This window comes from Lepisosteus oculatus, chromosome 25 (assembly GCF_040954835.1).
Source record: "Lepisosteus oculatus isolate fLepOcu1 chromosome 25, fLepOcu1.hap2, whole genome shotgun sequence".
Lineage (NCBI taxonomy): Eukaryota > Metazoa > Chordata > Actinopteri > Semionotiformes > Lepisosteidae > Lepisosteus > Lepisosteus oculatus.
This window is the reverse complement of record NC_090720.1, coordinates 8,939,515-8,966,106: the sequence shown is the minus strand read 5'-3', so window position 1 is coordinate 8,966,106 and position 26,592 is coordinate 8,939,515. Positions and strand designations below refer to the sequence as shown.

General features: G+C 44.5%; 1 protein-coding gene across 5 annotated transcripts in view; it reads right to left on the bottom strand.

The window, feature by feature from the left end:
- The window catches only part of dvl1a (dishevelled segment polarity protein 1a), a 47,177-nt gene that overhangs the window by 6,925 nt on the left and 13,660 nt on the right, over positions 1–26,592 (bottom strand). For 3 of the 5 annotated variants that reach the window (XM_015337026.2, XM_015337023.2, XM_069183623.1), the window contains exons 3-12: positions 26,227–26,348; positions 19,444–19,562; positions 6,065–6,091; positions 4,911–5,049; positions 3,936–4,029; positions 3,297–3,366; positions 2,971–3,110; positions 2,562–2,638; positions 932–999; positions 272–349 (exon numbers count right to left, since the gene is read on the bottom strand). In XM_015337026.2, the coding sequence (XP_015192512.1) occupies positions 272–349; positions 932–999; positions 2,562–2,638; positions 2,971–3,110; positions 3,297–3,366; positions 3,936–4,029; positions 4,911–5,049; positions 6,065–6,091; positions 19,444–19,562; positions 26,227–26,348 (934 nt within the window). Of the gene's footprint in view, positions 1–271; positions 350–931; positions 1,000–2,561; positions 2,639–2,970; positions 3,111–3,296; positions 3,367–3,935; positions 4,030–4,910; positions 5,050–5,611; positions 6,092–8,124; positions 8,195–19,443; positions 19,563–26,226; positions 26,349–26,592 lie in introns of those variants that run through there. The other 2 variants (XM_015337024.2, XM_015337025.2) reach the window with 2 other exon arrangements.

The following is a 26,592-nucleotide window of genomic DNA, read 5'->3' as shown; positions in this document are numbered from 1 at the left end:
CTTCATACATCATGTAGATCCAATGTTAATCACGGAGTGATTAAATGCAGTTTCTCTGGTCGATCTTGTTCATCTCAAGAAAGGCAATTAATTATCCACTCTATTATTTGCTGTATTTAACTGGATATTTGTGAGATATTGCTCTGCATTATTTTTTAAAATAGAATCCTTAAGAACAATAAAGCCATCCTGCTTATAGCGCAGTCTGGGATGCAGCTTCTAAGCCAAGCACAGAAAGCAAGGGAAACATGGTTCCCAACTTTGACAGTACCGTAGTGTGGGTAAGGGCCAGTCAGAGCAGTGGTGTGGGTGATCCAGGCTGCAGGGTCAATAGGTCTCACTGGCTCTGCTGCAGAACAAGAGGACAAACATGCCTATTAGCACAAATACAGTCCTTATCAATGTGCTTCATCTGTATGAAGCTCTGTAGTAGCTGCAGGTTCACATCAATTTAAGTACAGTAGAATTGAGCATAACTGCATAAAAAGATCAGTAAACTCACAGAAGAGTGTTTTAATGAGCAAATGTAAAAACACTAAATTAGCAAAAAAAACATACTGTACTTTACCAAAATTGAGTCAATCAATGGAACAGAAGCATTAATATTAAAATATTTTTTTTGATTACATAATGAAAAAGCTAAACTTTACATGCACGATTTGCAGTTTATCCCTATTCTGTACACCTATAAAACCTTTTTTTTCTTGCTACACTCCAAGGTGCGTATGTCATTTTTTTTCATGGATTACATTCAAACACGTTTTCTAAATAAACAGTAGATCCCTTTAGCATTATGCACTGCTGACGTGAGCACAGCTGTATCTGTAAACCCGCGAAACATATTGTAAGGGACAGAAACGGCTCTTGTCGTCCGCGTCTGTCCGAGGGCTGGTTTCCAGCGCCTGTGTCCGGGGCAGGGTGCTTCTCTCACCTCGGGGGATGGTAAAGTAACTGCGAGGAGAGGGGTCCCAGCACTTGGCCACTGTCAGACTAATGGGGCTGTAGGAGAAACAGATTCCATCAGCTTCTGCGCCTCTCCTCGGCTCGGGCCTTGAATTGATTAGAGCATTCATAGTCATGTCTCACAGCCCCCCCGCCCGCCGACACCCCAGCCCAGTGATCACTGCACAGTTCTCCGACACAGAACTCCCCTCCTGTAAGAGCTACACACAAAGATGCCCCCTGTGCCCTGTCTGTCTGTCCCCTTGCCAACCTGGTAAAGCAGGTGTGCTCCCGAGGAACCCCTGCGTGTGTCCCATCTTGGCCTGAATCTCTGGCACGAACTGGTGACAGTGATGGAGCCACTTTTTGTGCACACGGGCTTATGGTCTCAGAAAGAGCCTAGGTAAAGCACATTGTTTCCAACACACTTGGGGTATAGAAATTCATCCAGACTCTCCTCAGCTTTCCAACTGAGAGCTAGTTCCCTTATTTTTGCCTGCTCTGTAAAGGTGATAAATTTATGATGAATTAACACAGCTGGGAATGACATAATACCAGACACTTCACACCAGGCAAGGGTCTTCCTTCTGCATCAGTCCAATAGGTCACATTTCAGCGAACACACAATAAGGGCAACTCCTTAGTACTGGGTTAATACCAACATCAAATCCCAATCATCTTTTTAACAGTGGAATATAAATTGAAAAACAGACCCCCAAATGGAAAACTGAAATCAATCAGCCTACTGTACCATTAAGAATCTGGAGCAAATATCACTGTGTTAAGGGTCTCTCAGAACCAGAACTGAAAAAAGTGTGTTAAGGGTCGCTCTGGACCAGGGTAGACAACCAGTGTGTAAAGGGTCTCTCATAACTGGGATTGAGAACCAGTGTGTTGAGGGTCTCTCAACACTGGGATTGAGAACCACTTTGTTAAGGGTCTCTCAGAAGAAGTAGCGAGAACTAGTGTGTTAAAGGAGAACTGCAGTGCTATTTTCATATTTCAGGGTTAGAAAGAATCAGTGTTGACGGGCGCATTTCAAACCACAGTGAAAGTAGAATGTGCACAGTAACATGTAAAACCTGCAATTTACATCACAAAATCTCCCAGTATGGGCAGCATTCAAATCGAGGCAACAGGACTTCTGGGATGTATGTGGCCCTATGACATTGTAAACCAGCAGGCTTGTGAACACGTCTCTCTTAATCCAATAGAAATATTGTTCTCGATTTTCAGATTGTTTTACCGACAAATACTACTTGTTTGTTAACTCTGCATGCAGATCATGTTGGAACATTTCTGCGGCGAAATGTCAGCTGCACAACCTGTACTTATTCGCTGGTACTTCACATTACATTACATCACATTACATTACATTAGCCACCACTGCAGGGAGGGCTGCATCACGTCATTCGTAGGAATGCGAGTCTACGACAGCATGGCAAATTACAGGACTTCCACAAAGTCCAATTGCCATTTTTTTCAGATAACGTTGATGAATTTATTTTGGCACCGAGATTCAATAACTGGTCTGAGAAATGGGGGGCCGCCGTTCCTCCTTAAGGGTCTCTCACGATCAGGACAGACAGCCAGTGCGTTAAGGAGCACCGTCCGCTCACCCGGGTTTGGAGACGATCTCCCTCAGGATTCGGACGGCGTCATCGTTGCTCATGTTTTCAAAGTTCACGTCGTTGACCTGCCCGAGGCACAGAACAGAGGTGGCTGAGGGAGACCCAAACAGCAAAACAGCTGCACCATCCGGCAACCTGAGCTGCAAGCCAGAACTTCGTCAAAGGAATTTTTTCAGCATGACTTTTTTTTTTTTGCACCAGCACACTTGAGCCCTCGCAGTTAAGAGACACTTGACCCTCACGAAAATCTTTTCTGGTATGACAGGTTTGGAATTCTCACAAATGCCCAGAGCCTTGTATCCACGTCCATTTGTCCGATGTGTAGTACAAATATATTTCGGGAATCTGACAGCCTATGTTCCCTCGAGCAGAGGCACAATGAGCGTTGAGCTTTTACCTGTAACAGCATGTCTCCTGGCTCGATTCTTCCATCGGCTGCAACAGATCCCCCCTTCATAATGGAGCCAATATAGATGCCCCCGTCCCCTCGGTCATTGCTCTGTCCCACTATACTAATCCCCAGGAAATTATATTTCTCTACAAGACAGAGGGAGAGACAGAAATAGAACAAAAACACAAATCTTGTTGAGGTACTTTTCAACATGCTGTCAGACGTCACTGATGATAAAACTGCTGCGAGAGCAAGCTGGCTTCTGACTCCTTGGCAGCAGACGGGGGGGGCGGGGGGGGAGAGGCAGGACGACTGGTAGGAGGAGGTCTTACCCATGTTTAGAGTAACAGTGATGATGTTGAGGCTCATGGTGGAGTCAGTAATGCTGCTGAACGAAGACGACTGCAGGAGAAAAGAGAGAGAGAGGGGTCGGACAGCATGAGCTCACGAGAGCACATCCTAACGAACACCCAACGCAGAAAACACCTTCACTCGTTACTACACGGCGCACGCTATCTTCCAGCACGCAAAATCAGGACAACAAGTTGCCTGGACCCTCTGATCCCCCAAAAGGCACACATGGACCCTCAGTCAAGTCTAAGACTGCCTGCCAATCGCCACAATTGCACAGTTCTAGGCAACAGTATCAAAAACTAAAGTTTCTATTCTCCCCTTTGAGCTGAAACCTAAATATACCCGAGCGCCATACAGATGTAAAAACTAAGCAGGAGAGACCATGAGAATGGTCAATGCCAGCTACAAATCAGTTGTATCCCAACCCATCAGAAGAAAGTAAGAATTCTTGCTTTAGTGGTGGTAAATCAGCTGGAGATGTATAAACAGGGAGCACAGCAGCTGAATGCTCGGACTCCAGCTGATCTAAGAAGATTTCTCCGATCCAGCTGAAAGATCTGCTGTTGGGCCAGCCGTGTGAGACGTCAATTCTTCAAGCTCGCGGGGTCCTCACTCACCCGGTCAATTTTGGCCACCTTGTGCCTGCGCCGGCGGCGTTTGTGCCTCCTCATCAGCCGAGAGGAAGAGCTCTGCTCTGTTGAGCTGCTAAGCCTGGGGAATGAGCGAGGGTGACAGTGAGCACAGGAACATACAGGACATGAGAACAAAAACATGGCGACACACCAGAGGAGGTCATTTCGCCCATCTCGCTCATTTAGTAGCTATTAGCTAATTGAGCCTGGGATCTCAGCCAGTTGTTTCCTTAAAGGAGCCAGGGAACTGGCTTTGACAGCATGGCCAGGTGATTGTTCCACGCTGCCACCACACTCTGTGTAAAACAACTCCTGTCTCTTCAATTATGAATGCACTTGAGCAGAATGAGGCTCATTCCCCTCTGTGTTGCATTCATCGTGATCATACTAATCTAGTTTGGCAGTTCCCAGCGAACTCCCTACAAACCTAGAGGAGATTATTAACAGCAATAATAAAAACTGACAGCTGTGTGAACAGTAAAACTGGTTTCAAAGAACTGATTATATTCTGCACACTTAATAGCAGAGAATGAATTCTGTCTAATCTGAATTGATATTTGTGTTGAAGGATCAACCGGAGAATGATGGCAGTGGGAATGTTTAATCGGGATTTTTATATGTTCTGAAATGGATTAACAGTGACATGAATGCTGACGAGGCAGAACCGGTGCACAGTGGTTAGCATTACTGCCCTGGGTTCAATTCTAGACCTAGGGTGCTGTCTGCATGGAGTTAGTATGCTCTCCCTGTGTTTGCATGGGTTTCCTATAGGTGCTCCAGTTTCCTCCCACAGTCCAAAGACATAGTGGTAAGCGTCTGGGAAAACTGGCCAGTGTGTGCCTTGCAATGGACTGGTGTCCCTTCCAGGGTGTACCCATTTCTTGCTGGCCTGCGACCTGTCCCCTGTGACCCTAAATTGGATGAGGTGGCGAGATAACGGACGAATGGGTGAATGCTGACCTGCTGGCGTCCTCCTCTTCCTCGCTGTCGATGAAGGAGCTGGACTCCAGCTCGCTGCTCATCATGGAAGCGCTGTCGTAGCCCATGGCTGAGTCCCGCGCCGCGCGCTCTGCCTTGGAGTGGCCGTTCACTCGCGGGACTGACCGGGACAGACAGCAGAGCGAGAGACGGGTTAGAGGAACAGACAGGAACAGGAGAGGATTGAAGGGGCCTGTCTGGGAGATTAGCGTAGCGAGATGGAGGGATTGTGTGGAAAACAAGAAAAAGGATTAGAAGGGGGAGAGGGAGATGGAGGGAGACCATCAGAGAGCAGGGTGTGGCAGAGTAGTGGAATTAGGACTGAAGAGAGAAACGGGGGAGGGGGAGGGGAGAGAGAACAAGAAAGAGATAGAGAAAACAGATAAAGACAGGAGGGATCAAGTGAAGGACATCAAAACGCCCCATCCCTGCCCTCTTTCAAACATTACATGTAAATCAGAAAAGACTCTGAACGAGGAGAGGTCACAGTAGCAAATTAAGCTTGTTGACTCTATAGGCAAAAGCTTGGTTTAAATAAGGACATATGGAATGAGAAAAGGCCAGTTGTTTTCACATGATTTAAAACATGCAAGTCTATGTCCACCCAACAACAGAACCCTTTGTTTTCTATACCCCCCCCAAGCAATTCACCCCCCCCCCCCCACTCTCTTTCCCATACATACATTGCCGCGGGCATGGCTGGATCTCAGGGTAGCACCTGATTGGCTGGAAGGCTCTGACAAGGCGATGAGGTCGCTGCGCCCCCTGCTGAGCTGGAGGTCTCCTGGGACGACCGAAACACTCCAGCAGAGTAGTGGTGCCCATCACCATACACTGCGCCACTGCACACAAGTGTCCACTCGCTCACACCCCGTTTACAAACGTACACATGTACCACTGTCAGCACAAAGTACACAGCTATGCACACTCACGCAGCATGAGTGCATCATAAATCAAACTCCCCCACTCGTGCGGGTGCACACAGGCATACCTGAAAGCACACACAAACGGGAGTCAAATACTTTCTGAAGTCTCATCTGCAATAACCAGCACATTCAGCCTGACCAATCGCCCCCTTCTTTCATGCTCTCTTCTGTCTTATTTATTAACTGTTCAGAGAACGAGTGTCTGCTCACAGGCAGGCCGCGGGCTCCAGGTCTTATCTACAAGCGGAGGCAGGGAGAGAGGAGAAAGGAAGGGAGAGGGAGGGGAGAGGAGAGGGAGATGCAACATGGTTATTTCTATCCAATCTCTTCCCGCTAGAAGGGATTTAAGAGGTCACGGCAAAAACTATTCAGCTTGTTTTCCAAAAGTAAATCACCATTTATAAAATGAAAAAAAGCTTAACAAATGTCTGTCAGTCCTAACAGTTAACCTGAGGTGACCAAGACCCAACAGCACTCAGCGCAGTACAGATCGTTCAGTGGAGTTAGCTGTCCCTTTCCACAGTAATACAGAACAAGACATGAGACACTAGCAATATTAAGATGGATGGCAATAACACAGATGTAGGTACTGGGACTTCAACTGCAGGGTTAATAGCTTCTCTAAAACCACAACTCTATATGTCACGCCCTGCAGTTCATAATTCTACATGCTTATGAGCGCAATTAAATATACAGTAAAAGTTTCAGCACTTAGTATTTTCAAAATAAGCCAACCTTTCTAAACATCAAGAGCATGTGGAGAGTACACAAAAGATCCCTGGAAAGTACAGCAGACTTTAACAAACCGGCACATGCAGTGATATCGGACGACGTGTCAATCTCGGACGTCTCCAGGTTTACAAGGTTTCGAAAACACTGAATAATCTTATTGCTGCAGCTCAAATACTGACGTAATCTAGCAGGGAGAGGAGTGTTGTGGGAGCTGAAGATACAAGATCAGTTCAGGAAACAGGAGGTGTCGCTAAGGCAGATGCCCTTACTGCTGCCTGAGGTACTGCAGATCTAGACAGTGTTGCATGTGATATAGCAAAACTGAACCCAGGTCTCAATTAGCACCCCACTGCTTTTCATCAGACTAACATTCAGAAGAGGTGTTTTAAAATGGATTAGGCTTTGAAAATTCCCAGAGACCTCTGATACACCCTGCCTTAAAAAAACTAAAATAACTGAAGGAGAATTTTTTTAATTCCAGTTTATTGCACAGGTTGCTAAGGAACAAGAACTTGCCCATATTGGAAATGAGTTCCTGCATGCTACAGTTTTTAATGTTGCACCTGAAACCCTGAGCCGGGTTTCCACTAAAACAGCATTCCTGGGAAGATGGATAACCCAGTCCCAGAAACTATCCAGAACTACCAGCAACAAAGTAGTTTAACTGCACGGCAGAACTCTTTACTTTATTAGCTACACTGCCAGTGTCCAATCTAAAACCTGAGAGCGTTATTTAATTTTTCAATTGATATTACAGTAATTGATTCTCGTTATTGTTCCGCTACTATGGATGGTGTGATTATCATTGTACATTTATATGCGCGAATGAAGTTCGCTCGGCATGTTTTTAGCAGTATTGAAGAGAAACACACTAGGCTATCAACTCAACAGCAATAGCAACAGGACTGTCATTAACCGAAATTGCATCCCTCAAACCTAGCCACTGGGGCTTAAGAACAGCGCATAATGCAGCTTTCGCTGTAATTTCATTTCTCCAGAGAAACCTTAATTCGCACCTAGAGCAAAGCCGCTTTAGGCATTATATAAGGGACGTTGCATATAGGAGGAGAGTGAGCGAATCTATGCTCAGCGCACACAGCTGTGAAGTGGAATCAGGACCCGTTCTCAGTAACTCAACTTAATGTATTGACAGGAGAACGATATAACATCCATTGGGAGCAGCACTGACATCATTTCCAACAACAATAATGACCACAATTTCTAAGTGATGCACTTCGAAAAGTATGAAACAGCCGTGACCCTCACAAAACTGAGACCAATTATAAACGCAGCAAATGAGAGTTTGGTGCTCATTTATCGAGCTTTCAGATGCCTTTCGGCATTTATGCTGCTCTCCATAACCTACCATCAACAAAGCTTCTGTTGGCGTTTTGCTGAGTTCTGTTCTTTTGAAATCGTTTATTTCACAGCCCTCGCCCCCCAACGCTGTCGATATTTTCTTATTATCGAGCACTTGCGCTGTCCCTTTAAACCCCCCCCAAGCAGTATTGCAACGTAGTAAACTCAGGTCCTCTTACCTCGGTCTCTGCTCAGTGCCCACACGGACGCGACTGAGCGCACCGCGCGTACTGTAGGTGCTTCTTCCACTCGGCGGCTCGGGAGCGCGCACACAATTCCGCCCCCGTCGCCCAGGCTCGCCCACACCCGTAGCTGCGCGGGAACTCGCGCGCCCCCGCCTCACAGGCACTCGGGCGCGCCCCCGCCGCCGACACAGTACGGTATTGAGCAAAAGCTGTCAGACTTGTCCCCCGTTTCAGGCACCTCTGCCAACAGGTGATTTACTGTCATCAAGGCTAGCCCGGGGTAATGTAACGGATAGCTCCGAGTAAACACCTCTCTCCGCTTCTCTTTTTGACACCCACAAAACCCTGGCTCTCCTCCCTGCTTTTGGAAAGCCACCAAACGAAACGCCCGTTTCTAAACGATAAACCGAGGCATTATCGACGCCTAGGACATGAACGAAATGACGCCTCGGGATTCAGGACATTCGATTTTTTTTAATTACAGTGGCATACATGAGCAAGCTGTTGTATTTTTACAACGACATTAACTTTCTAAAACGAATATTAAGTGGTTTTGTAATCACAGAGAGCAATTGGCTTGTAATAATCAAGCTTTTGAAACCTGGCTGGAAAATAAAGCCCATTTTTTTATTGCAACTATTAAGAAACAATCCAGAAAACAGCACGATTTCCGTAAATTTGCCTCGGTATGTTTTAGTCACTTTCCTGCAGACTCTGCAGGACAATGCTTCATTGTCCAACCTGTAGCATGCTTTTATACCACTCTAACGCAATAAATAAAGCTTTGTCCACCCAGAAAACGCTTTTTAAAGCGAACAAGTTTGGCAGAAAACTTGTTTTAAGATCTGACTGCAGTCATCAGCTTTAGAGATTACAATGATTAAATAAAACTGTCATTGTATTTTTTTTATTAAATGCATTTTTATCTGCACAAAAACAACAAATGCACGGATAAAATATGGGTTAAGATGTATTTGGAGTGCCTTGTCAGTAAGTTATTGTTCGTGTCACACTGTTTTATTTTGTGCTGCTGTGTTACAACAGCAGTGCAGCAGTCTGGAGCGAAGTACAGGACAATAAATGTGCTCTTGTGCACTTCAACCTAGATTATGGGACACTTCAGCTTCTTGTCCATCATGTTTCAAAGAATCATGTGTTACAGCATTAAGAAAATAATAGACCTGGCAAAACATTTCCAAACCCTCTAAAGGTGTTAAACTGTGGCTACTGTATCTTTAAGGCTTATTTTTTTTTCCACGTCTCTACAGAGAAGCCCTTAAAAATTGTCTCCCGAGCACTTTGTAGTCCTGGATCGGATTCAGCGGAATGTGTTTTGTGACAACCGACATACATTTTTGATCGTTTATAAGTGGGTAGGACTTTAGAGTCTGATTAAAAAGCAATTCTCAGAATAAAATGCGCACTAAACTTGCACCACCCCAATGAAAGTGCCTGGTGCTTCTGTACAGATAGATAAGATCTCAGGTGGTGTCAATCTGCCTGCTGAGCTCTCGGGCTCAGTGCAGGGAACAAGTGATTAACCGGGTGCAGTTTGCCAGTGGGTATGAAACAGATACACTCACACAAACATACAGAGCCCCCAGAGCCAGTCTTCCTTCCCTACACAACACCCACAGCTCATTCCTGCATTATTCCTTTTCACGCTTCTTAAAAAAATGACACTGAAGTATAGGATTACCAGGGTAATGCAGGAATTTACTCTGTTTTTCCTGTCCATACAGCGAGCTTTCACTGAGATTCGTGTTTCGATGGAACTCAACATCAAGTCTTACAATGCTTCACCGTTTTACTAGAATTTGACACACTTAACTTTAAAAGCACGCCTTGCGTGGCATTTTATCTCAGCTGTCTCTAAGCTTGTCATCACATCACATTTGCCACGGTTTCCTGCTCTCCGATTGCAGAAACCACCTTGGTTTTCGTTGTGTTTAATCTCTGCTTCACAGTTCCTTAACCAATCCTTTACAGAGGGTGCCTGCTAGGAGTCTTTAAGGCGAGAGGGAAAATAGACACAATCTGGGTTCTAGGCATTAAAAAGTCTTGGTTAAACACGCTGACATGCATCTACACAGTCACCCAAGACTTCAGACAAAGGTGTATGACCGCAGGTGCAAGGTTTTTTTGAAGGGGGTGTCAATTAATGCTTCACACCTTGCCTGTGCAAAGGCACAGCACTGCAAGTGTATGTGTGAGCGAGTCTGTGATTTTAATTTGCATGCAAACGCCCTTTGTGCAGTTATGTGCAGATGTCTCTTAAAGAGGCTGTGGACATGTGGACATGTGGACATGTACGGTAGTGTCTGTAGGATGTGAGCAATGTAACAAATGCCTGACATTCTGTACAACAAGATAAGGACAGACAACAACAACAATAATAATAATAATAATATTCTTCACACTTATATAGTATTTTACTGGCTACTTCACTCAAAGCGCCTTACAGGTAATTAGGACTCCTCTCTGCCACCACAACTTTGTAGCCCCCACCTGGATGATGCGACAGCAGCCAAAGTGCACCAGTACACTCACCACACACCAGCTCTTGGTGGGAAGGAGAACAGATGAAGATATTAGAAGGCCAGGATTGGTAAAGATCAGGGGGAAATTTGGCCAGGATACCATAGTAACACCCCTACTCCTTTAAAGAAATGTTCTGGGATTTTGAATGATCGCAGAGTCAGAACCTCGGTTTTATGAAGGCACCTTTTTTACATTATGGTGTCCTCACTGGACTGGGATCCACACAGACCGCAGGGTGAGTTCCCCTACTGGTCTCACTAACACCCCTTCAGCAGGGACCTCGGTTTTCCCAGAAGGTCTCCCATCCAGGTACTGGCCTGGCTCACGCCTGCTGATATAGCTGCAGAACGCCTATACTGTAGGCCCCACTGAAAAAGGCACACAAACTCCATGTCAGATTGTCAATCGCTCCCCTCAGACAGCAGTTCATTTTCATCACTGTAAAAAAAAAAAAAAAGCGAAACCCTCCAATTTCTTTACCTTTGTTTTACAGCACTGTCCATCCACAACCCCAATCAGATCATAGTCTGTTGGGAAGGAGTGCGAATGTTATGCGTTCATGATCGCACATTTATTCATAATAAAAAATACATGGAATTTTGAAAAGCCATTGAAACACCCTGCTGTTTCTAGATGATACATACTTCACCAGAAACTGTTTTTCATTTAGGAGAAAAAACTCTTTAATGTTCTCTCCAGTGCCAGCAGTTCAGAAATAAATGGGTTTTATGAAGCACCTCACACTCATTTCTTTGCGGTCTGAGTCGTTGTTTTTTTCTGGTTTAGTAGCACTGTAATGAGCGAGAGTAGAGAACTGTTTGAAGTGCCTTGGGATTAAGTGACAACCTCACATTGCCCCTGTCCTCAAGGCTGCAGGCCTTCTGTAAAATTACGGACAGCCAGTAAAAAAGCAAATTGTCTCCCAGGCAAGCAGACAGGGAAAGAGAGAAACACTACGTGTTTACTGCTATTTCTAAATAAAATGCCGTTAGCAAAAATAGGAAACTTCAGGTCAGTAAGTCAGAAAAAACAACATTGCAAACTGCCTGTTTCCATCAAACTGCATGGGAAAACGTATTTCTCTATCTGCAACAAAGACTCTGCAACAAAGATTATCTCAAATTTACTGCCAGACTGGCATCACAGAATCTTGAGGTGAGTAGCAGTAAAACATATGTTCAGCAGCATCGGTATAAATGACATGCCTTTATGGGGACACAGGACTATAGCAGCATTCAAACAGAGCTCCAGTGCCTGGACACTGATGCATTTTGTGACGGGGAAGTACTGTACGTGATCACCTGAGCTTCACCTTTCACAGTGCTCTGCTGTGTCAAATAAACTTTAGCCCACCTCCCTACACTCCTCTGCAGCTTAACCATCATTTCGCTCTTTCCACAAAGAACAATGTTGAGCTCTTGCTCATCAGAAGGCTGCAAGAGAGATCTGTCTGTCTGTCAAAACTGACAGAGACAATTCCCCGCCACTCTCAGTTAATTAGCGCTAACGAACTCGTTAAGGCAGGCAGCCAGCTCTGAGACAGCAGAGAGGCCCAGTGATAATTAGTCCTTCGGCACTTTATCAGTAACCTGCTATTCTGAGAAACGGGCCCAGGAACACGCCATAACACAGTTTTTTTTTAAGCTTCTCAAAATAAACGTTTCTCTCAAAGATGTACTAGCTTCTTCTCCTCAGTCACCCACAGGAAAGCACAGAGGATTTAAGATGAATGGTTGATCGCTGATAACCTGACAGTATAATAGGAATCTGCTTAAAACAACCTTGAAACCATGGGCTTCAGGGTCAGTGAAGGGGACCTGCCTGAAGATGTTGAAATAAAGTGAAACAAATCATGTCTCCCTTTTGGGCAGCTGAGATGAAACCAACACAGCGGAACACAAAAAGTTGTAGTAATCCTCAAGAAGAAATTCCAAATATTCAAGGAAGGATACGTGGGCTTTGAGAGGAAAGGCAGAGCCAGCCAGACCCCACTCCCTACCTATACGATAAAACAAACCCCCTCCTCTCCCGGTTTCTCTCAGTTAAGATGAGGTCAAAGTGGAGGAACATTTTTTAATGTGGAATGCACAGCACAGAGAAACTATGCAAAACCCAACAAGCACAGAACAGCCGAGTTACAAGCACATACAACCCATATCCAAAGGGCAGCATACTTGAAGCAAAGGGCAGAGAAACTGCTGTCAAACCAAGCTGGAAGTCAACCCTCTTCATTGTGAGCTACAGAATTACATGGGGGAAGCGAGATTCCTGTCCCTGAGCTCCAGGCTGAAATAGGTGCCCTATATACAGCACACATCTTATATACCAAGGGACAATTCACTCCAGCAAGAACACAGACTGATACTTGTGGGAAAATATGCTCTTCTGAGGCATATAAACTGGTTTCCTCACTTTATATAGCACATTGCATAGCAGCAATCTTCAACCACACATGGTAGGTTTTTTAAGAAAGGTCCAAGCTAACACAGAAGGAAACAACAGGTACTTATAGCCCATAACAGACAATTCAGAGAATGGATTTCGTCTGTGTAGGCCTATGCTTTGTCTTTTGCAGGTGGACATAATGGATGCTTCAGCCTAAAATATGAAGAACTGTTCTTGCCTCCGTTTGTTTAACCAGAGAACCCAGAGTCAAAAGATATTTAAGAACAGAAATTAAATGAAAACAGGTGAGCAGTTTTATTATGTCCTGGTCTCTCAGTGCTGCATACATTTGAAACAAAGAAGTCATACAGTCTTGCAGCCCCCCCAAGACTGTACAAACCTTCCCTCCATCTCCAACACTGCCCCCCCCCTCCCTCCCCTCTTTCACAATGCTCTGCTCCCTTAACGAACCCGAGATTCGACCTCTCTTGTGCTCCTTTTCCACGCCTACTTCCCCCTGTCTCTCTCTCTCCTTCGCGATTCTACAGCCCCCTTCCCATTTCCACAGCTCCTAATTAAGCCACGTTAATTAATGACTCTCCTGCTAATGAGGGCCAGCAAGGGGAACGATCGCACACAGACCAGCCTTGTGTGCACCACACAGCGATGCAGAGTAAAAGGTAAAGAGGGATTCCAACAGACAGTGTTTGGAGAAAGGAAGTTTATAATGGTGGACCAATCTGATATCGTGTGTTGATCAATGTCACCCGCTCAGAATAACTTAGTCCCTGGGAAGTCTGGATGAGTGGGGGAGGGAGGCGTGAGAGTTGGCTGTGGATAAACACAGACAGGAAAGGCAAGAATGGAGAGGATTTCGTATAAAACAGCATGATTACTGCAGCTCTCTAGCACCAGTTCCAGTACAGTGATAGCCCTTGTGACACCCAAAGCTTCAATAATTACATTACGGATCAAATACCAGAAAAGAACAGCCACATACAGATCACAGTGTGGCACTTCTGTAACACCTGATCTCTTTAGAGAAAGGCAAAAGACGATTAGGAGGCGGAGCGTGGATAGACAATGACAGTTATACAGATCAGTGTGTTGAAATACAGTGCGCCCGGATGTGAGGTTTTCATTTACCGACAGACAAGGCAAGTTATGCCACTGTGAAAATCAGCACCTCCTCATCAACATGTCAGCAGACACCTCTTCTGCATGGCAGTAACTTTAGCCAAGAAAGACAGGTGATTGTGCATTCGCTGAGGAGCGATAAAAATGCTCTTTATGATCAGCGTGCATCAGCTGTTTCTGACTGCCACAGTCTGCTGCTGGCAACACCTGGTGTTCTCCACAGTAAGGAGCTTTCAAGCTGTAGGTGAAATCCTTCATTGTTTACTGAAGAAAGTTACTGCTGGACTTAATGTTGCATCTTCTGTGTAAGACCTCCCTTTGCCTGCTCACGAAGAGAAACTCCTCTCGTTAGAAATATAAAATAGCCAAAGCATTGGTAGGCACAGTCAAAAAGGCCGTGCCGTGCCCTCCCAGACACTGGCACAGGGGTTAGGTGTTGGCAGAAAGCTCCAGCTGTGCTGTTGTGGAACAGCCAGAGAGTCAGAGTTTGGCCGATCTCATGGAGGTGTCCTGGGACTTCAGGAATAAGCAGCTCCTGAAGACATAGGACCTTGTCGGTCACAAAGACCCTTGTGCAACCGTTTCAAAAACCGTTCAGAGACTCAGTGTAATGTTGTTAGAGCTTCTGTAAGAGTGCCTAGTGTGAAAAAAGCTTGGTGTCGCATTTTGAATAAGTTGAAAAGTCTGATTTTCGCAGAGTCGAGTCCAGCCACTAAGGAATAGCGAAAATGAAGCCAACGCAAAATTAGGCATGGATTTAGCTCTTTCCAGCCCTTACTGTAAGTTCAGCTCAGGTTTCAAGATGCTACAGGGCAGATTCAACTGCAGGAGTCAAAAGATCGTGCAGCAGACAGACTCTACACATGAACAGTTCATTTACCTAACTGAAGGAGAGATTTACAGCTCTTATTGGGAGTATCTAGTCTCTTTTAAGGGACCACAGTCCCACTTAGCTCCCCACTAATTAGAACCCAGGTCATAAGTTTACTGTAGATCCATAAAAATTAACTGCTGAATAGGAAAAACAAAGTCCACAGTTGTCCTCTTATTTTCAACTCTTAATAGCAAAATAACTCACTGTGTACAGCACCCGACATTGTGATTTAATCTGAGTGGCTTTGTTAAAGTCAAGTTGTACATGTGTAGGCTGTTGTAAGGCTAGAAGTTAACATTTTTTTGGTGGTGCCACATTTGGTTAAAAAAGAGGGTGTCGCATCTGTCAACAAGACAAAAGGTGAAAATTAATCAACCAAGTATCCAGAATCCATGGGAACTGCACCATCACATCCACATCTACCACAATCTACCATCTAATGTGCTCAGAAACAACTTCGAAGACGTGATCAGTGTCTATATACAGTAGGGTCTCGACATCTGCGAATTGAACTCTTGGGGATCCGCAGACTCGCTTACTTGCAATTCCCTCTGGCCGACCGGGTCTTGAATGGAAGCAAAGCAGAACGGGATGAAACCAAGATGAAAAATGCTACTTTCAAGTTAGCAGCGCAACAGACTAGGATGAACTTTGAGATGAACCCAGCTAGTGAGTGAGACTGTTCCTGCCTCCTGCCCAAGCACCCACTACCCAGCATCCTCAGCTCAGCCTGGTCTAGCTTTTGTATTGTAATGAAGACTCCAGGTTCTGTGTCGGCAGCATGGGGAATGACAGGCTGGAGACGACTTTACAGGCTCCTTGACAGTTTAATTGCCCATTACGATACAGTGGGGCATGATGATCACGGAGCAGGGAAATAGCAATAAAGGCAGAAAGAGAAAGTGCAGGCATCCACTAGATATTGTGGAGGGATTCATGTTTGTTTGTTTTAGCTGATTATTTTAAGTCTGTGATTACTGTTGTCTCTTTCAGTTGATTTGATCAATGTTGTTTAAATTAACTTAAAGCCAATGCATTAGTACTTTAACTATCATAGAAGGGAAGGTTACTTATGTCCTGTAACCATACTCGCTATATACTGTTGCACATTATAATAATAATAATAATAATAATAATTGCTTACACTTATATAGCGCTTTTCTGGACACTCCACTCAAAGAGCTTTACAGGTAATGGGGATCCCCTCCACCACCACCAGTGTGCAGCCCCACCTGGATGATGCGACGACAGCCATAGTGCGCCAGAACGCTCCCCACACACCAGCTCTCAGTGGGGAGGAGAGCAGAGTGATGAAGCCAATTCATAGAGGGGGATTATTAGGAGGCCATGATTGGTAAGGGCCAATGGGACATTTGGCCAGGACACCAGGGTTACACCCCTACTCTTTTCGAGAAGCGCCCTGGGATTTTTAATGACCACAGAGAGTCAGGACCTCGGTTTTACGTCTCATCCGAAGGACGGATTATGCAACAATATGGTGGTGGACTTGGTTATATATCCAAATATGGCTATAAATGATGGTTCTCTGAAACGAACCCTCTCGAATGTTGAGACCCTACTGTACTTACTATAATATGTTCTTTGCCACTTTGTCAACGACAAAAATCTGATAGGTTGTAACATGCACAATATTTAACAACAATATGAAACCAATGTTTAATGAAATGAAAATAATTTCTAAGCATTTGAAAATGATCTTTTCTCATACTGTCATGTTCAAATAAAAAAAAATCTACTACATATTATAGTGAATTTCAATCTCAATAGCAAGTTTGAGCTTGGCTCTTGTTTTATCTAGACACTAGAAATACAAGACGTACAACCGGCAGAACTGCAATTCAATTCATTTAGCATCTCTGAACAAGACCAGCTGGAACTAGCCAACTCTTCTTCATGCAAGACAGAAATAAACCATTTTGTTAATGTTTAAAATACATTAGTAAAGCATGTAACCATCTGTTTTGGTAGATTATGCTGTGGTGATCCATTGAGATGATACAGTTTCAGTCAAGTCCAAGCAATTGATACTGTGAGACAATGGATCTCAAATTTCATGGAGCATTTATCTTTTGAGCCTGGTACCAGAATGCTTATTTGCAATTTGATTTTCATACCGATAAAGATTTAAAGATATTAGGGGTACATGTACTTCGACAGAACAAATGGCCTTTTCTCAATTCCAAACCCTTGTCTTGCTTCAGCTTCTTGCCTTTTAAACACATGAAACCCATGAATTTTCCAGGTGACCTTGTTTGTCTGTGCCTCTCTTCCAGGTAAACCAGATTCCACAATTTATTTAAATCCAAAGCCATCAGTTTTTCAAGATCACTTTCCATAAAACTAAATGATTTATTCAAGAAAAGAAAACTGCAGTTCATTTTCCATCCCCCAAGAGGATAGGAATTGGCTTTGTCTGGCGATTTTGCCCTAGCTGATACAATCATAAAAATATAACAAGTTATTACAAACTTGAAATAATTTCAAATAATCTAATTAAGTTTGTTTCTGTGCTGAAAATATACTGTAACACTTCTGTCGAAATAAGAGAAGAGTCCTAGTATGGCTCAAGTGAATGCTTTAGCAGGAATCACTGGGTTACATAGGACAGTGGCAAAAATCTGCACTCTTAATATGCTAGCGTCCTTGTGGCTTTGCTAATTTTTCTCACATTAATCTTCTCTTTGACTCTCTGTGATCGCTACTGGTTTTTCTTGTTAGCAAAATATCAAGCTCTTTGATTTCAGCACTGTGACCTTTTGTTGAAACTGTTAGCTCCTTGTTCAGTTATGACCTCCAGGGAAATGACTGAAATTGAAAGTAATCCTGAGTTCCCAATTATTGACTTACAAATAACCCAGGATCTCTTTTACTGCATTGCAGCTACAGCCCCGCGAGGTGAAAATCGGGACAAAGGCTTATTTTTGAATGATAATTAGGTAACTCTATTGTTTTCTAATTTTCTTATTGCAAGGTCAGGATTAAATCAAAGGTGTGACCCAGCTGTCAACAGCAAATTTAAAAGAAAGCATTTCCGGGACTTCTGAGTGGCTCACCCTGTGCAGGCTATGCCCCATGGTGCTGTTGTGAGTAGTCTGAATTGGATGAGGCCTACCAAGACAGGTTGGAATTAACCAGGCATGACCCCTTCGGCTTCTGGGCTGACGTCCTGCAACTTGCTGGGCACTGCAGGGTTGCAGTGATGTCAGTGAGAGAACCACCACTCCTCCAATCAGCACTGACTCACCTGTAAAGCCTTGTGGAGATCTAAGCGTTGTCAAATAACGAATGGCTTTTTCCAGTGCATGTGCTGGAGGAGCATGTGTGCGTATCTCATTCTCTCCCAAGTGGTACAAGGAGCTGTAGTTGTCAAACTGAGGCCACTTAAAACTGGTGATCCCAAATGCAGTGGATATAAAAAGCAAAAATAATCCATCTATCATAGGAAAAATGATTATTCCAAGTAAGGGTTGTGGAAATTTGAAGCACAAGGGTGCCAAGTGGGACTACACCCTGGATGTGATGCTAGTCCATCACAGGGCACACAAGGATCGAGGAGCTGTGAGCAGGCAGAACTAACGTCCACGCCCCCAAGGTGCACTTAATTGGCATCTTCCAAATTACAAAAAATAACACTTGATGGTGGATAAATGGGATTAACTCTGGGTGAAGAGAAGATGCCTCTGGCATACAAAAGGCAACCATCAAAGGACTTGATTGTCATTCATGATTGGCGCTTGAGTCAAACCTTTATTTTAATCCGGGGCCTAAGGCAGGGATTAAATCAAAACTTTGATAGGCCTGCCATTCAGCGATTCCAAATCCAATATTTGATTGCAGTTTTCCAAGGATGAGAAGCAAGACAGATTTGTCACACAGACAGTGTGCATCAAGCATTGGTTTTAGAATGTACGACTTGTGGGTACAAGTCATGGTGTGGGTACATTTTGGGCGTTAAATCTTGTTTTGTAGCACTTGTGCCAAAATGGAGCAACTGCAAAAAAGTTAATCATTCAAAAAATCGAAACGGATTAAGATCAACCAGAATTACCTTTACTGTTTTCTGAAGTAAGCTTTTTTTTCCAACCAAGGACAAACCATCCACCATCCTCATTTCCTCACCTCTCTCTCGGTTCTCTTGCAATCAGCAGCACTTGGTTTTACCAACACCAGCCTGTTTCCAGGGCTCTAAGGAACTTATCGCATAGCGGCAAGCCATAAATCCGATTTGAACCTCCCCTGAGATTCTGTCATTTCCCGAACAGGATAATAATAATCCTTATTTATCCAGATAAACCAATTCAGAACAGCTTCTCCTTTGCGATGACGCGTAACAAATAAAGATTTGTGTTACTCACACTCCACCTCTCGCGCCCTCCTCCTCGCCCGCTCCCTCTCTCTCTCCCGCCGGTGACTCAGGAGTGACTCGCTGCCCGTCTCCGTGTCCAGGCCATCCCGGCTGCCCACTGCATTGGCGCTGAAACAGGGCGCAGACAAGTGCCGTTAAAACTTCTCGCGTTTGGATCACGCCCACTGTACCTCTGTGCCTGAGGGATTTTGTTCCAGGCAAATGTGTGGAATCTCAGGAGGCCAGACTGTGATCTGTCTGGGGAGTTCTCCTGCTCTCCTCCCTCCCAGTTATACACTGGGTTCCCGGAAGCACCATAAAAATTCCAGGTAATTCCGATGAAATCCAGTCCCAGACCACACTGCCCATCACCCTGCTCTTCCACAGTAAGTAAGCAGCCTTGACCTGAAGATAATTTGTCACTGCAGTGTTGTTCAGAATTGTGGGAAAAGCCAGTGTTGTTCAGTCTTCTCCATTGTATAATCCTTAGATGTTCTAATGTCTTTGTGCCCTTCGAACTTGTGCTGTCATGTACAGTATATCACACGGCACTAAACAGCCAACACAAACTCATCGGTCTGGGGGAGACTGGACTTGTGCATCCTGAAGATAGGCAGAACAAAACTGTGGAAGTAATAGAGAAGATAAGATCTCTTTATTGGCCATATACAATTTCTTGCATTAGGAATTTGTCTTTTTGCAGACCCCAGCTTGCTCTCCATGAGACACACAAACAGGGAGAGAAGCTGGGGGTCAGAGCGCAGGGTCAGCCATTTGTACGGCGCCCCTAGAGCAGCTGGGGTTTAGGGCCTTGCTCAGGGGCCCAACGGAGTAGGATTCCTCTGCCGGCTGCGGGATTCGAACCAGTAACCTTCCAGCCACAGGCGCAGATCCTGAGCCACAGTGCCACCACTCCGCCCAAAAAATCATGGCGAGAGCTGGGTTCGAACCCCCAACCTCCAGCATGCGAGTCATACGCCAAAGCCATCACACCAACGCGCAGCTTGACACCAATGCACCGTTTGACTTAATGAGATAACTGGATAAAGTGAGAACCTCTGCATTCAAGAAAAAAAAAACACTTGTATGTGTGACCTGTATTTTGCAATTATGACATAACATTGGAACCTAAAAGAGAATGTTACATTTTTAAACACATCTTTACTTTATTTAACACGGTCTCTGCTTCTTAACAATAGTAACAGATAAACAGGTGTTAATTGTACAAAATATTTTCAATATTGTTCTGATCATTCACTGCTTTTAGCTTTCAGTTACATCCAGAAACATGGTCTTCAGTACATCCCAAAAAAAAGAAACTGATTCTGTGACTGTTACTGAACTCCAGGTCTCTTCTTGGCACCCTGACGGACGATTAATTGATAACTGCGGTAATAATTGATTTGCAGAGTTTAAAGGTAAACGTCCAAATGTCTACTGCTAAGCGGTAGCATTTACTGAAAGCTGCAGACCATATCTGCTTCTCTCTGCAATGACATGTGGATCTGTCGAGAGTCTACTGCTGATCAACACCCAGCTCACTCTTCCTCTGCTAATAAATGAAACCGACCTTACTGAAAGATGTCAGTATAATGAGGCTGTGAAGTGAAGTGAAGTGAGTTGGACTGCAGGTGCGATCCTAGGTGGGCGTGAGAGATGGGGGAAGGATGTGCTGTGGGGGCTGTTTACCCACCCCCGCCCCAAGGCAGGTGTGTCTGAGCTGCTCACGGGCCTCTGTGAAACCCGAAGCTAGTGAGAACATGGCTCTACCTGCCTGCCTGCCGAAACCCACACTACACCTGTGTGCCTGTGTCCCGTACACACACACACACACACACTGACAGCCATGACCTACCCACAAAACACATGGGCCAGCCCCGGGATGGCCCTGCCAAGCGTGTCCCAGCATCCCCACAGCAAGATCAGAGTCACACACGGATAAAACCGACAGATGGACCTTCACAGACACCCCTCTGCAGAACACGGAGACCGAGCGCCGCGTGCGTGCACGCACACGCTAACTCAAGCTGACAGATGGCTTACTTAGATATACAACTATAATCAGGAGCCCCCATCAAAGCCCGAGAATGTTGCGCTTGCTCAGAGCGATTAGTGCACGATCCATTAGCGCCAGTTTGACACATTAGATATTTCGCAAAGGCAGACAACCCAACCTCTCTAAAGCCCAGCCAAGAACATCCTCTTGCAGTGCACAGAAGCACACTGGTAATGGGCACCTTTCTCCCCCCTGTGGGTTTGCTAGGTCATTACACCATTCTTTTCCTCTGTGGAGTCTGACAACGTATAAGGAATGTAATGCCTTTTTATCCAAAAACCATGGTCTAGTGATTAGAACTGAGCATTGTACATAATTATACAGTGTATGTATTTTAGTATTTTGGTATGTACCAAATAGGAAATTCAGCATATACTGTACACAGTCATCAGTGGTTTACAAACTTTGGATGTGAACATTTTCTTTAATTATAACAGAACAGGTATCGCAGTTCATTCTAAAATATTGGCAAGAAAGAGTTGGTTTTTCTATCCTGTCTGCCAGGGAGCTGTGTGTTGACTGGAATTATATCATTTTTAATTCTCTTGAGTCATGACTCTTACAGATGCATTCTTTGTAAATGAAGAAATAGATTAGGTTACAGGGTTGTTTTAAAAAAAATAAAAATTTCCAACCGGTGGAAAATTATAGTCTTGCCTTATGCCCAACTCCTGCTGGGTTAGGCTCCAGATCACACAGACCCTCTAAGGATAAAGCAGTTACTGAAACCAGAGGAGATGGAAGATTCTTAAGTCTGACATTTTTGTTTATCATTTCAGGAAAGCAGTCTCAAGTAGTAGTCTTTTTTCCCAGAAAAAAGTCTATCTGTAAAAATGAGACAAAAAATATTTCACTATCCTCTTCTCCAGTGCACAGTACTGATGGCACATTCAAGTGCTCTACTCTGTTGGAAGTGCAGTTACACACTTTTATTCCCATTAGAATTTGAGCATTTAAAACTTTCAGTCAATCTTTGGCACAATCAGGAATTACAAGGCACATATCTTATCAATGTGGGCACAGTGATTGCTGGGTTCTATTCCAGCCCTAGGGTGCTGTCTGCATGGACTTTATATGTTCTCCCTGTGTTTCTGTGAGTTTCCTTCTATAGTCCAAAGACATATTGATAGGTTTATTGGTCTCTGGAAAACTGACCTTGGTGCGTGTTCGTGTTTGTGTCCTTTGCCCTGTAATGGACACAGATATAAACATCTCATATTTACTATTTAGGATGTTTTACTATTTCCACCTAAAATTGTGAATCGCCTGCTGTAGGTACATGGAATCTACATACACTGCTTGGAACCAGGAACAATGCAGTTGTGCTTTTTACATATTTATGACGTGACCAACATATAAAGGGACAGTTCAGGGTCACGTCACCCACTCTACTCAAAACCTAATGTGAATAAAATGATAGGTGCTCTAATCAACACCTGATACTGTGGACCCTTCTCCTCAAGTCATACTCCAGATTCTATCAAAAGCAAGTGTGGCATATTGCAAGATAATGAGCGCTATGAGTGATACATCGCGCTGTTAAGGACACGTTTCAGTAGAGGAGAGCAAATTCAATTGCGCCGCGAGGAGACGTGGATGGTTCAATCTGATTAACGTTTTTGAACTCTCCAGGTGTATCGCCCCACAGCACCTCTGGGAAACAGAGATGGGAGTGGAGGGGACGTTAATCCGGATTACTGAGGGAAGCGGGGATTAATTCTGTTGGCAATTGCACTGCAGTGCACAAGCGTTTCTCAAAAAAACATAATGCTGAAACGACATTCCCCGATTTTAAAAATGCTGTTGCTGTACTTACTGATCAACAACAGTGCAGCTCAGAATATACATACCGCAAATGGATACTCTATTTCAATCCTTAATTTGAAGTGCGTCTAAAAGGGGGTGAGGCAGCTGTACTTTGGCCAGTTTGCCACAGGAGGGCAGCACATACACTAGGACGGCCGCGTGGCTGCGCCCAGACTGACACACCAATAAATTCATCATCCATGGAAACGCACCAGCAACAGACGGCCGGGGGAGAAAGCTTATATAGCCATCTGCAACACACAACACCCAGGAACAATTAAGATATGTATTCTATAGCAGATCTCCCAAGCAAATAAAGAATAATAACATTGCCTTGCGTTTATAAAGCACTTTTTACCCCCCAAAGATCACGTAGTGCTTTAAAGGTCAGATATATTATATTATCTGAAGTGCAGCGCCCATCTGGGTGACACAGAGCAGCCATTACACACTAACAGCCCCACCACCAGCATTTCAGGTAGAGAAGCGAGAGACATTGGCTCTCAAATGGAATTAAAGTAGAATAGAGTGAGCACATTAAGGATAAATCCCTTATCCTTTTTTTTAAAAAAAATGCCATGTGATCTTTGATGAGCAAGCAGTCAAGACCTCAGATCAGAGTCCCACCCGAAGGCCAGGGCCTGCAGCATCTCGGTGTCCCCCAGGCACCACTCAGCTGGAGTGACAGCCAGACCGCCACCTACTGGTCCCCCACTTTACAGCAGCATGCTGGTTTAAGCTGGAGGTCTCTCACCCCAGAACCGACCAGGCCATGCTTAGCTTCCGAAATCAAACAAGTTCAGGCTACAACACAGTAAAAGCTGCTGCCTAAAAAATGCAAACTGAAGGATGAAAGAAATGAATGAAAGATGGACTCTGACCTTTCAAACTACCTGCTAAAGCACCTTTCACTACCTGTTCCCAAACAGCTAGACAGATTGTGTTAATAAAAATGGCATCCAACGCTGATCGGATATTACTGTATAGTGTAGCACTGCATAGCATGGAATAAATTAATGTTATTGTACTAACAGGTCTATCCTCCAGAATAAATTGCATTTCTCAGTTCTCTCTCATATTATAGAGGTCTACATTTGCAGTTTCATTATAAAGACCTGACAAAAAGCTCATTTTTAAGGCCTCACCCCCCACTGCTGTCCAGTACAAGACAACAGATCTGGGCATAAGAGTAATAGAACAGGAGGCACAACAGTGCAGTTATACCACTCTGCCCCAGAAACAGGACCCTGGCTGGGTCACTTTGATTGTGTCTTTTAGTTTCTATCCTAGCAAAACCAAAACTGGGTTATAAACTGGCGTCACAATTATGTGTTATTTTGTATTGATTTATGGCTGCGTGACACACAAGACAAAAATAACAGTCATGTGTCTTAATACGCTGTCAGTTGTGCTGCTGTGCAGCGCTGAGGAAGAGTATGCAACAGAAGACACAGCTCCTTTTGTCTGCCAGCTTTTTCAGAAGCTGTTTATGTTATCAAAGCTATTTCTGGCACTACATGAGAAGTCCATGCATTATATGAAGCCTATTATAAAGATCACTGGACCTGCATGTTACTGTGGGCTTCAATAAGCACCCTGCTGATGTCTGTTCAGCAGAGCATGGATGAGAGCCCGTGTTCAGTTCAGAGCTGTGCGTGTCTGCCTGCGTTAATGTGCATAGGCAGCACACACACGCTACACTTAGCTACACACACACGCTACACTCAAAGGTTAGCACTCTCCCTTCATGACTATTAAACTCTCCGCTGAATGTCAGTTTCAATCTGGATTTCTTTCAAACAAAACCATTCGTTAGTGAACCATTTTGGGTTGTGAGCTGTGCATTAATAACTTATTGCAGAGTCGCTTGGGATAGAATATAAAAAAATGGATACAAATGAGAAGAGACAATCCAGTCCATCCAGCCCCTTTGATTGTCACTAATTGATCTGAGAATCTCATCCAGATACCCATTCATTCATTTTCTAATGGCTTCTTCTAAGTCTAGTTCAGGGTCGAAGGGGAGCCAGAGCCTGTCCCGGCAAGGAATGGGCACAAGGCAGGATACATCCTGGACACGACGCCTGTCCAGCCCACCGCAGGGCAGACAAACATCTCACACCAGTGCCGATTTTCCTAGAAGCCAATTAACCTACCAGTATGTCTTCGGACTATGGGAGGAAATCGGGGCACCCAGGAGGAAACCCACGCAAACAGAGGGAGAACATACAAACTCCACACAGACAGCACCCCAGTGGCATCATCTACAGCTCTGCCACTGAAGCTCCTATCCTTAGTCCCTCGAGGTAGGCACAGCTATCTGATCTGTACCAGACGTTAAAAATACTGAGACAAAAGACAAATCTACAGTCATTTCAAAACATAAGAATCAACCGTAATTCATAAGGCGTAAGTGTATGATAATAGTGCTTCATGGTGTAGCTGTCAGAGCTTCGTATGCGCAGGTCTGTGCAGCCGAGTCTGTGCATCAGTATGTCAACGTATGAAAGTGTCATAGTGTGTTACTGTGTATCCCTGAGTGCCCATCAGCATTTTGTATGCAATGCCTCACAATTCCACTCACTTTCTACCATGTATTTATTGTTCTGCTTGTATTTATTACTCTGTTTGATTATTGTTTGTACATACTGTCACTATTTATTACTCAGGGTTGTGCGGTATACTGTCTACTGTTGTACTGTGCATGTCCTGAGAGAACGGCATGAATAAGACTCCCATTGTACGTGTACATGTGAAAAACAAACTCCTCTGTCTGTCTATTACTACAGTAGGTGGCAGCAGAAGTGTAATTGTTTGCAGAAGTGTGTCCTGGCACACACTGATGCAGATCAGTGTGTCAGTGTATCACTGCGCATCGATCTGTATTTGTGCAACCATGTGCAGCTCTGTGCATATGACATGATTACTCACTGGAATGATGGGGGCCTGGAGTCTCCGATGCCCCCTGTCCTCTCGAGTGGGGGGGGCAGCTCAGGCTGGCTCTCCGTACACTGGGAGCCCCCGTCAGAGTGAGAGCTCTCTGCCAGTACCAGCTGGAGGGGGGGGGGGTGGAGACAGACACACCCAGAGAGAGAAAGAGGTGGATGAGTTGACTGACTGTTACACTAAGATTGTGATGTAGCAGAATGCATTCAGCTGATTTCTTTTATGAAATGGACAGATATATTCTATCTAGCCAAAGAACAAAGCAATATAATCAGGGCTTGGTGAAAAATGAGCAATTGGCAACACAATTAAAAGCAAGCTTTACTATACAGTGCTGCACTGGATTATTCA